This window comes from Nanorana parkeri, unplaced genomic scaffold (assembly GCF_000935625.1).
Source record: "Nanorana parkeri isolate BGI_ZX_2015 unplaced genomic scaffold, ASM93562v1 scaffold1313, whole genome shotgun sequence".
NCBI lineage: Eukaryota > Metazoa > Chordata > Amphibia > Anura > Dicroglossidae > Nanorana > Nanorana parkeri.
This window is the reverse complement of record NW_017307581.1, coordinates 448,286-459,964: the sequence shown is the minus strand read 5'-3', so window position 1 is coordinate 459,964 and position 11,679 is coordinate 448,286. Positions and strand designations below refer to the sequence as shown.

The 11,679-nt window shown below is 43.7% G+C and overlaps 1 protein-coding gene across 1 annotated transcript in view; it reads left to right on the top strand.

Moving 5' to 3' along the window:
• Window positions 1-2,550: 2,550 nt before the first annotated feature.
• Window positions 2,551-11,679, top strand: part of SGO1 (shugoshin 1) — a 24,835-nt gene continuing 15,706 nt past the window's right edge. Inside the window, exons 1-5 of the mRNA XM_018569252.1 lie at window positions 2,551-2,572; window positions 3,109-3,265; window positions 3,346-3,542; window positions 9,482-9,583; window positions 10,345-10,409. Coding sequence (XP_018424754.1) covers window positions 3,124-3,265; window positions 3,346-3,542; window positions 9,482-9,583; window positions 10,345-10,409 — 506 coding nt within the window. The 5' untranslated portion in view covers window positions 2,551-2,572; window positions 3,109-3,123. The remainder of the gene's footprint in view (window positions 2,573-3,108; window positions 3,266-3,345; window positions 3,543-9,481; window positions 9,584-10,344; window positions 10,410-11,679) is intronic.

The following is an 11,679-nucleotide window of genomic DNA, read 5'->3' as shown; positions in this document are numbered from 1 at the left end:
CGCCTCATACATGACAATGTATACCGCCTACCTCCCTGTTTTCACTTCCCCATATATACCTCATAGCTCCCCATACATGATAAGTATTAGGGATGCACCGATACCGTTTTTTCAGTATCAAGTACGATTTTTTTTCTTCGGTACTCGCCGATACCGGATATCGATATCGGAAGTCCCATTAAGGAAGCTGAGGGGTGGTTAATGACTCGCCGCCCGGGTTCCCAAATAGCTGGGAAGCCATCTCCATGCTCCCTCATCACCAGGTGACAAGGAAGCATGGAGCCAGCTTCCTGATTGGCCAGATTCCCGACCAATCAGAAAGCTGGGCGGTGAGTCATTACACGCCACCTGGCTTCCTGATTGGCTGGGAAACCGACTCCATGCTCCCTCGTCACCAAGTGAAAAGTACACCACGTTTGCATTTTTTTCGTACCGCACATCACGCTGCATTGTGGTGTGAATTGAACACATAGAAAAGGTTGTTTTCTATGTGGCCTCTCAGTAAATAGTATTAGTCACTTGCTGAAAAAAACCACTATTGGACTTTATGTCCTTCATCTTCTTGGTGTCAGTGCAGGGGAGATATCAGGAGTCCTACAGACTAGGGATGATTTTTCCATAAAGAAGACCTGTCAAGTCATTACTGATATCATATATCATACACTCGTGATAGCAATAAAGTTAAGTAAAAAAAATTAATAAAAGAAAATGTAAAATGTGTTTTAAAATGATTTTGAAAATATACTGAAGGGTATTTATCAAAAAATGGAGCAGACAGAATCTGGAGCAGTTGCCTCAATCAGCTTCCGATCTTTCATTTTCATAGCTTAAAAGATAACTATGTAAGTGTTTTTCCCCATAGTTCTAGGGTCACAGGGGGACATATACTAACCCCCTTCTGTGACCCAAAGCTCAATATATCAGCAATTGCCCACGATACACTGACAGCACCGCAGCCGGGACGGATCCTGACAATACTGTTGAGATCCATCCAGCTGCGTGAGTGACAGCTGGCTCTGCCTATCTAGAGGCAGAGCCAGCTGTGTCCGCCCCCTTGAATCCGTGCGGGGAACGGTGACTGACAGTCACCGCTCACTGCAGGGAGACGGTCGGGAAGTGAGCAGATCGGTGCATGTTTCTGCTCACTTCCCGATCAATAGAGACGACCTCTAACTATGAGGATGACAGGAAATCACTCATCTCATAGTTCTCCTTTAACTGAACAAACTAAAGAGAGTAGCTGATTGGTTACTAAGGGCAACTGCTTCCGATTATATCTGCTCCAGTTAGGATAAATTCCCCCTAATGAATGTTTTTTTTTTAATTCAAGAACCTCTCCCTCCCAAATTAATCTGGTGACTAAAATGTGACTAAAAATAAAAATGAATTTTCGTTAAAAGACTAACACTAAGAGGAAAATGACATTTGGTGCCAAAATTAACACGACGCAGTAGCCCATCCGCCAAAACGCTGCATTATAGCAGACGGATTTAGATAAAAGAATCTGCGCTCTTGGAAAGATAAGGCTAAAAAGTTAGAATACTAATCCTAAAGCTGCTATGAATTGGTAAAATATGATGTGCAAGTGATAACACAGCACTAAAGGTGGATTCCGTAAGAAAGTAGGTGTAAAATATAAATTAATATATTGCATTGTTCTGAATGTATATATATATATATCCACCGAACTGGGGGACTAGTTACCTCCTCAAGGTTTATATATGTGTATATACATATAAGTGAATAACGTCCCAATGAAAAAATATCAAAAACAACTATGTATAAATCAAGTGATAACAAAGTGTCTAAACCTCATTTGTGTTGATAAATCTGAGCACAGACTTCTACGTGGATACAATGCAACACAATTTTTCACATTGCGTTGCATTGTATCCACGTAGAAGTCTATACATTATAGCAGACGGGCTAGTGTGAATGGGCCCTAATGGTTTTTAAATCATCGCCTATGGGCAATTTTCAGTATCATATCTAACTCCCTGCAGGTACATGAATATCTTAATATTTATTCACTCGACACAATCTCATCTTTTCATTTCACAAAAAATACAATGATATCATGTCTGTGAACGCTGAAATGAATTGTAGTGCAAATGTTTACTGTGAATAGGTTTAATAAAGAATTGTGCAAATATATCTAAACTTAAACATGTGCAACTATCATCCTTTAATTCTACAGGTCATCCGCTTACAGACAATATTATAATTTTAGGGGTTTTAAGTATTCATTAAGACAAAAATCTGCATTTCAGTAGGTGTAGGCGGGGATTAATGCAAAAAAACTGACCGTCAGAGAAAGGGTTAAAGAAAACGACCAAGGAACACATGATCACGCGCAGGCAATTCCCAAAACAAATATGTCCGCTTCCGGCTTTCGTCCTCATAATAACATCCGGCTAAAGTTTATCGACAACTTCCGGTCACATGGTTTAGCTATTCTAGCCAATCGTAGTGCACGGCGCCACACGTTTAAACTGACGCCTAGTTGTACTGGTCTCGGTGTTCAGGAATACCTTGCTTCGGTGTTCGGGAGTGCAGAGCTGTGGTCGTGCAGGTACATAGAGTGCGGGTGACGGAGGAAGCGGCGGAAGGCCGGTGAGCGGGGGAGTCGCGCGCTACACGGGGGACGAGTAGAGGGTGAAGGCTGCACTGCACACAGGCCCGTCTAGAGCAGACGTGTGTGTCTGTCTTGTAAAGTAGCCATCGCTCCAATCTCATTCCTGTGGTGCAATACAATCTCAGGGTTAGTTTACTCATTTGTATGGAGATTGTATTCCATCACAGGAGGCAACTTGGAGTGGTGACTACTTTACAACACACACACACAGGGATTATTTGGAACACAAGTAGTCACCCTCTGGAAAGGACAGCGTCTGCACCAATTCAGAGATGAGTTGAGGATCTACAGCGGAGTAATGAACAAATAAGATACTTTTTGTTGTTGATGGTTAATGTATTTTAAAGATTTAATGCCTGAGTTTAGTGTCACTTTAAATAGGACCTGTCATTATGCTGATAGTAATGTCCTACTTCTGAAGCCAAATAGCAAATTCTCCTCTAATTATTTGTGACATAACGTTCCTTTTCTAGTGCACTGAGGGAGCCATGGCGAAAGAAAGGTGTTTGAAGAAAACCTTTAAGGACAGCCTTGAAGACATAAAAGAACGGATGAAAGAAAAGCGAACAAAACAACTTGCCAAGGTGGCCGCAGTCAATAAGGCGTTCTCTACAAAAGTCAAGATCATCAGTAAGAGATTTCCCTCCAATCTGTTTATAGATTGACCCTTGTGATGTGCATGTTATTAATGCAGCTGCTTCTTCCTTCAGGCAATAATTCTACATCTGTAACGAGCTTTCAGGCCAATAACAAAGCTTTGGCCCTGGCTCTGGAAGCTGAGAAGTTTAAGACTAGACAAGCCCAAGATATCATCCTGCATTTAAAAGGAGAGCAGCAGAGATCGATGTTTGAAATCTTTCTTTTGAGGAGGAAGCTCAGCATCCAACAAGGAAGCAGACAATCAGAAGTGAGTACAATTCATTAGTATGCGTAATGCATATCCCTAAGGGTACGTTCACACCAGATGCAGTGCGTTCTGGTCCCATTCTTGCCGGACCGCACTGCATTGTGACCGCCTCACTTTTTTGTGGGGCAGAAGGGGGTGTGACGGGCCATTGAAGTGAATGGCTCTGTAGCCACGCCCTCCAGCCGCAATGCGATTCCCCGCGCGGAATCGCAGGGCACATTGTGCCTCCGGTCCGCTGTGATCAAAATAGTGCTGGCAGCATTTTGATCGCACTGGACCGCAAGCACAATGTACCTTGCGATCGCGTTGTGGCTGGAGGACGTGGCTACGGTGCCATTCACTTCAATGGCCCACCACGCCCCATCCTGACCCACAAAAAAGTGAGCCGGCCGCAATGCGGTGCGCTCTGGCCAGAATCTGACCGGAATGCACTGCAGCTGCTGTGATCGTACCCTCAATTCTCCATGTTCAGGACATTGGTACAGCTTTATCATTTGCACAATATAAACAGTGTCCCTCCCTTCTCTGTGCAGCATCACGTGGGCCTGCTCTTTTCTGCACCACCCATCAGAAACTTGATTGGTATATTTCCTTGCAGAACAGGTGCAATATGATGATGTAGTGTGATATAAAGGTACTACTTTGACCTTTTTTTTGTTACAAAACTGTTGAAGTTGCGCATTTATAGTGTTGTCGAGTCGTCGCTGCCCCCTGTTGAAGTTGTTTATAGTGTTGTCGAGTCCCCCTACCGGTTCAAGTTGCGCATTTATAGTGTTGTCAAGTCCCCATCAGAGTAAGGCCTCATTCACACAGCGTATAGTCCGGCCGTACTGATCTGTGCGGCGTGCACAGCCATTTTGGCTTGTCCCTGGGAGGGACCGGTGCTGTGTGTGATTGTATGCAGCAGCCTTTTCTTCTCCTATGGGAGGATGTGGTTGCCAGGACACCCACGTGGGTGTGTGTATGATGGCGTACGGCCGTGTCCTCCCATAGAGAAGAGCAGGCTGCTGCGTACGATCGCACGCAGCACCTGTCCCTCCCGATACGGATCTGTGCGGCCTAACTGTGAAGTCAGGCCATACAGAACTCTACAGGCTATTGTAGAGTCTGCAGTATGGGAGATTGCAGACTCTACGTCCAACACACTTTCAGATTCCTGATCCCCACTACATACTGTAGCTTCATGCACAGGTACCTATGTTACTACAGGACACAGTAGTAATGTGAGGGGTGGGGTGGTGGGTAGAACCACAGTGTGGCTGGGGATGCAGGTTTTGACACTCCTGAAAATGTTGAACATGAGAATTCTGCTGGAAAGCCATAGCTCTGCAAGAGCGCAACAATGTGAGGACCAGATGAGTATAAACCCTCTACTTTTGCGAGGTATTTGCCACATTTTGGTGACAGTCCTATTGATTTAGAAGGGCCCGTCTACATTTCTGTGTTTGAAAAAGCTTGCAATTTTAGTGCTGTGGTTGTGTTTGGTTGTTGTGAACCTTTTGTGCGTGTGTTTTGCTTTTTTTTTTTTTTTTTTTTTTTTGCAATAGAAAAAAGAAAATGCAGAATGAACAACATGCAGAAATGTGTATGATGCATGCATTTCTTCCCATTTATGTCTGGAGGCTCTTGTTTTGTTAGCCTTTAAAGGGTAATTTCCAGTTACCCAGGAATTTTAAAAAATGGAATTACAACAAGTAAAGCCGATTTTTTTTTTTTTTTTTTTTTTTTTTGTTACTGACTTACCCTACCCTTTTCTGCTCTGTGTGGACATAGCCATCATGGTAGAAATGCAGGGCTTTGTTTTCTCATGTTAGAGCTGCCACACTAGTAAGTGGTAATCTAACAAATGGTGGAAGAATAGTCAAGAACAGCAGAAAGCTCAGATTCTCAGGTATATCTTCCTCTCCAAATCTGGTGAGAGTAGCAGTCAGGCACCATGTCTTAGATCTAATACTGTATGTATGTATGTATGTATGTATGTATGTATGTAATGCTCTCATAATTTTCATGAGGTATTCCAGGCTGAAGGTAGGTAGATTATTCAGGTTACTGCCTAGGCAAAATTTAAATTTTTAGATGCTCCCTGTTCACACATTCCACCATACAAGAGATCCGACGGCTGTATAGCCACCAGATCACGCTGTATCTGAACAGCCATTGTCGGCTGTTTAAAATGATACCAAGAACGCAGCTGCTTCAAAATTATGAGTTACTATGTACTCAATCATGAACGAACAGGGAGTCATGTTGATCACTTCCTATTCATTCATAACTGGTACATGGTATGAGTTACTATCTCCAGTTATTTACACATTCAGTGATCAGCTCATCGCTGAATGTTTGTACTCCACTCTCCATCCTGAAGGAGCTGTTAAAGGAGGTAGGGTGGTGTGGGGGGGAGACCTCTGCCTCCTGTGACATCACAGAGCTCTCCTCCAATCACCGCTCTCCATCCTGATGTGGGAGGAGAGCTTGACCTCCTGCAACGCTGACGGCGATCTACTGAAACCTTCTCTCCTCCTCGCTGGGTGCATGCTGCTGCATCGGAAGACACACAGACCGGCCCCCAGTGGAGAGGAGAGAAGCTGGGAGGCACTGAATTTTCGGGCTTACTGGCACTTTCTTTTTTTTTATAAATTCTTTATTTGACAATTTTTTCAATTTGATCATGGACTGAACCGTCGTCCAGAACCCCCCCCCGGGCACCAAGATGGGTAGTGCTTGTACCGGGTACAGTAATCTTGGTAAAACGTTCTGTTTGATGACATTGCATCTGCCCGTCCAAGAGATGACGCCAGATGAGACCAGTCCCTGAGGTCCAATCTTATCTTATCCTGTGCAGTAGGGGTATAAAGTTCATAGAGTAGGCCTCCGCCAGTTCTCTAGGTAGCTGGACACCCAGGTATTTGATCGAGTCTGGGGACCAAGTGAACGGAAAATTATTCTGGAGGCGGCGCACTTGGTCAGGAGGTAGGGTAAGGTTTAGGGCCTCTGATTTCTGGGCATTGATATGGTAATTGGATAGTTTCCCATAGTCAGTGAGTTCCGCTAGCAGGTTAGGTAAAGATATGTCTGGGGACGTGAGGAAAAAAAGTAGATCATCCGCGTAAGCGGCCACCTTGTGAGATTGTCCCCCCACCTCCAACCCGCGTATATCCGGGTTGGACCTAATTCTCCTCAGTAATGGTTCCAGGGTAATGATAAAGATCAGAGGGGACAGTGGGCATCCCTGTCGCGTTCCATTTGAGATAGAGAACCTGTCTGACAAGCATCCATTCACCTGCACTTTAGCTGATGGTTGGGAATACAGGGACAAAATCCACGACATCATGTGTGGACCGAGGCCCATATGTTCCAGGGTGGCTCTCATGAATGACCAATCCACCCTGTCGAAGGCTTTCTCCGCATCCGTGGATAAAATAAAGGCAGGGGTAGCCTTCGACATGGCAGAGTGGATAAGATTTATTGCTCTAGTAGTGTTGTCTCTAGCTTCTCGGGAAGGGACAAAACCTGCCTGATCCGGGTGTATCAGCCTCCCAATGTAAGGAAGGATACGTATTGCCATTATTTTTGAGAACAGTTTCGTATCTACATTTAATAAGGATATTGGGCGGTAGCTCGGGCAGGACAAAGGATCTTTACCCGGTTTTGGGATGACCGCAATATGGGCGGACAGAGTCCACGGGCAGCTCAATTCCGCTCCGCACCGAGTTCAGTGCTCTGACAAAATGAGAACTGAGGGAGGCATATTGCTTGTAGTACAGCAGGGTAAAGCCATCTGGACCAGGGGCCTTCCCTGTGTTCGTCTGTTTTCGTCTCCAGCTCTAATTCTGTAATCGGGAGGTCCAAGGAGCGAGCAACCTCGTCTGAGACAGAAGGCATGCCCGAGGACTCCAAATACGCCCGGATGCGGGAGAGGCGCCGTGCGTTTACAGCTGCCGAGCTGGGTTGCGGGAGGTTGTATAGGGAGGAGTAATATTCGCGAAACTGTTCTGCGATCTCTGAGGACTGGTGTAATAGGGACCCCGACCGGGATTTTATGATTGGGATGAAGGTTTTAGAGCGTTGGTGACGGAGCGCATGGGCCATAGATCTGCTACATTGGTTGCTGTATTCATAAAAGTGTCTCCTGCATTTCGCCAACATCGCTTTCGCTCTCTGCAGGCACAAGGAGCGTAAGGTTTCTCTCAGTGCTGTCAATTGGACTAGTATAGTTGCGTCCATGTGCCGTTTATGACGGGTCTCAAGTAGGTGAATCTGTGTCAACAGAGAAGAAATTTGGTGTAGGCGCTGGCGCTTGACTCGTGAACCAATTTTGATCAGGGTGCCCCTAATATAGCCTGCCGAAAATCGTACAATTTTGGTCGGGTTGGTAGCGCGATCGTAAGACCCAAAGCCGCACGGGCCGAGGTGCGCAAGCGCACACGGCCTGCTCACCATTGCAATCATATTTAAGCCATCTCAGCAGGGAAGACTTGCGATGATCGCACGTACGATCTGCCTGTCCAAGATGGGCAGGTCCTACGAACTTTTGATCACCTTACAACCATTGCACAACAAAAGTTATGCGATGGTTGTAAGGTGTATGGCCAGCTTAACTCTGCAGGTAGAAGCTCAGGATAAAAGCACAGCAGATGTGACTGTAGTCTTATGCGTTAGCCCTCTTTAGTCAAAAAGTTAGTGTATCTAAACCCCAAAAAATGCAAGTTTAGTATATTGCAGTCTGACAGTCCTTAGATTTGGTGGATGCATTAGTTTTTGGGGGGGTTTTTTTGTGGTTGTCTGGCCTTTTTTTTTTCCTTGCTTTTTTTACATGAGTTTTCAAATAACACACACTTCCTGTCTTAGGATGGCTACACTCGCTCTTCCACTGTATATGGAGGAAGCCATGGTTTTCACCCATGCTGCTTTCCTTTTTTGGGCTACAAAGAGGTCTTTCTCTTGATCTCCTTTAGGCTAATGTTGCCCCTTTTTGATCCTATCACAAATGAGAACTCACCAGTGACTGGATTGCTAGAAAATGCAGAGGGAACACTCCCCAGCTTTCGATGTGTTCATCCCTCACTGCAAATTAAATGCAACATGTGCAAGCAGATGAGTGTTTGTTTCACTTCCCTGCATGTGTCGTCCAAAGCAATCCTGCCAATAGAAGATCATAGCGGCAAATGGAAACGTTAATCTGTCCTAGGTATGACATCAGCCTGGGGAATAGGGGAATTTAAAGAAGATGGTTTTATGGAAGAATATTTGTGCTTTCAGTTTGGCTCATAGGAAGTAGCAAGGGCTTGTATTTCTGGCAAGATCAACAAGCATGTTCTTTAAATGCTGAAATATTCTTGGGCTAAAAAAAAATTGCTGCAGCCAGCATATCATGTAAAGTTGAATAAACAGGAAATTGTAGCTGATCAAGGGTCTGATACTTGTTACTAAGTTGTTTAGAAGACTTTGGAACACAGTGCGTGGCTTCACGGTTTGGTAAATGCAGCTTCATACAAGTCAATATAAGTGCAAGCTGGGTAAAAGCATCTCAACTGCAAGACCCTTTTTTTTTATCTGAAAGTATGATGCATGCAGCTTTTATGTCTGACGTGTTAATGCCAGGTTCATGTGTATTGTGCCACATTGCTTACTTCATGACTTTGTTGTACTAACAATACAAATACCGTCTACAGTGTTCACATTGTATCTGCCTCTTTTTCTTCTTCCCGAGTACCCACCAGGAGAGCAGGCCAGCTGCAGTTGAAGTATTCATAAAGTATTGTATTTGTACTCTATAATTGCTAGGGGAGTTTCTTTGTAATTTCGTCAACTTTAAAAACCCTACAGGTATTGGTTTCTGTTAAGGAGGAATGTATGGCGTACAGTGAATGATTAGGCAGTCTTGATTCCTGGAGTGATTTTGTAACTATAAAATCACAATTGGTATTCTTTCGTTGCAGGCTAAGTTGGCATCCTTGAAAGAAATAATTGCCAAAGTCACTCACAATCTGCTGGAGACTGCCAACCTTCTTGGACCAGCACATGCCTTGTGTTCACCTGATGTGAGTATTGTTTCAGCACATCAGACTCTGGCACTGTTTTTGTAATGAGTTTTTAACTCGGGTTTACTTGCTTTGTGACAGAAGTTTATACTCCCATCACAATTCTTCTTTCTAGTGGGCAGGGGCATGTAAATCATTCCTTTTATTCCTCAATGGCCAACTGTGCATCCAAAGCAATGGGCTAATAGAACAACTACAGCCCTATTATTATTATGAAGCTATTTGGTCCTAAATTTGTTCTAGTACAGGCTAGTTTTAAGAAAAAAAACATTCTTTCTGTGGAAAAGACCAAGTATATCCAGACAGGTTATGGTGAGATTGGTTAAAAGAAACTAAAATGCCTCCACTAAAACAGCACCAGGCACAGCAAAGCCTGTGATTTTTAGCATATTGCCATCCATTATTTTACTGATGTTCTTTTCAGTGGCATGATAGAGGATCTTTTTAGCTTCCTTTAAGCATGTAGAGGCTCTGTATTTGAGGGCCTACCTGGTGGCCCCCCCACCAGCGAGTCGAGTTGCTCCGCTGAGGTCAATGTCTGCTCCATATATCAAGAAACTTACCTGTGGTCTATATACCCAACATACTATTGTAGGTAAAGTGACTCCAGTTCTTAGAAAGGACATACATATTGCCCTTTTTATGTTCTTTGTGGAGCCGTTTGTTTTGTGAAGCAGAATAGATTTTAAATCTTTCTTTGGTTAAAAAAATGTTTGCAAGAGAAGATTATATTTAATTCTGTTTATCCCTATTTATGCTAGGACCCAACTAGCGCTCCTTCTGCTGTGGAGAGATGTTCAGGTCCTGGTCTGGCAAGTAGCAGCTTGTGAGTTTATTTACGTGATATTTTAGTCCTCAGCTCAGCTTCCCTGAACTGTCTGTCCGGTACAAGATCACAAAGGACAGTCCAGATGCCAGCAACTTTTACCTACTAGCTTAGAGGAAAGGGGGCTAGGGGGGAGACTTGCGCTGCTTACTAGCGCACACATGAGTGACTGCAGAAAACTGCTTGAGAAAGAAACAGGAAGTCAGAACCATTGCTCAGGAGACCAGCTGATTCTGCAGGAAACTAAAACATTAAAACATCAAAGGAGCAGCATCTATTGTAAGTGATTTGATCAGCATTTGAAATGGCTTAAAAACCTATTGACTTAAAATACCAATGTAAACATTTTAAAGTGATATTAAACAGTGTTTAAACTAAGGTGGTGGGACGTACAGTGTACATCCCGTCACAAAGTGCCTATATGACGTACACTGTATGTGATGAGTTATTTAAGGCTCTGTAATGCTGGCAACAGCTGATTCTCAGCGTTTACCATTCATTAATGAATGCCTCAGTATTGAGGCATTCATTAATGAAATAGTTAGGCTTTTGTAAAAGCTTTCTTTCATTAATGAGAGAATGAAGCCCTTTACATATACGGGATGCTAAATAGAGAACCCGTATTTGACAGCTGACGATAGCAGAGAGGTAGCAGTGACTCACCTCTCTGCTATTCCTTTTGACAGCTGTATAGCCTGGCCCGATATTTAGATACATTTCAGGCAAAGAGATACAAATGTTTCTCTGTACTTGAAATGTATCAACATGATAGAGAACCTTTAGGCCCGGTTCACACCTGGGCGTTCCTACGCTCTGCAAAACGCTCAAACACCGAAATCCCATTATTTCCTATGGGTATGGTTTACACCTAGGCGTATTACAGGCCGTATGAACGCGCTACAAAACGCCCTACGCCCAAAGAAGTACAGGAGCTTCTTTGGGGAGTTTTTGTCGCGCATATCCATTGGGATACAGCCAGGTAGCCCTCAAACGTGCGTTTGTGCGTTTTTAATGCGAAAAGCACGACAAACGCGCATATTCGATACGCCTAGGTGTGAACCCAGCCTTAGTGAGATCTGATTCTGACATGCTGTCAGGATCAATCTCTAATGTATTTAAGCTGTTCCTAAGTTTGGAGCAGCATAATAACTACAAATAAAAAAAAACGTTAATTTATCAAGCAGTCATTGTGACTGCTTAATATAAACTGTAAATAAAAAAAAAAAGTTTTTTTTTGTCTAAATGTAACAAAAAATTAGGAAAATAAAAA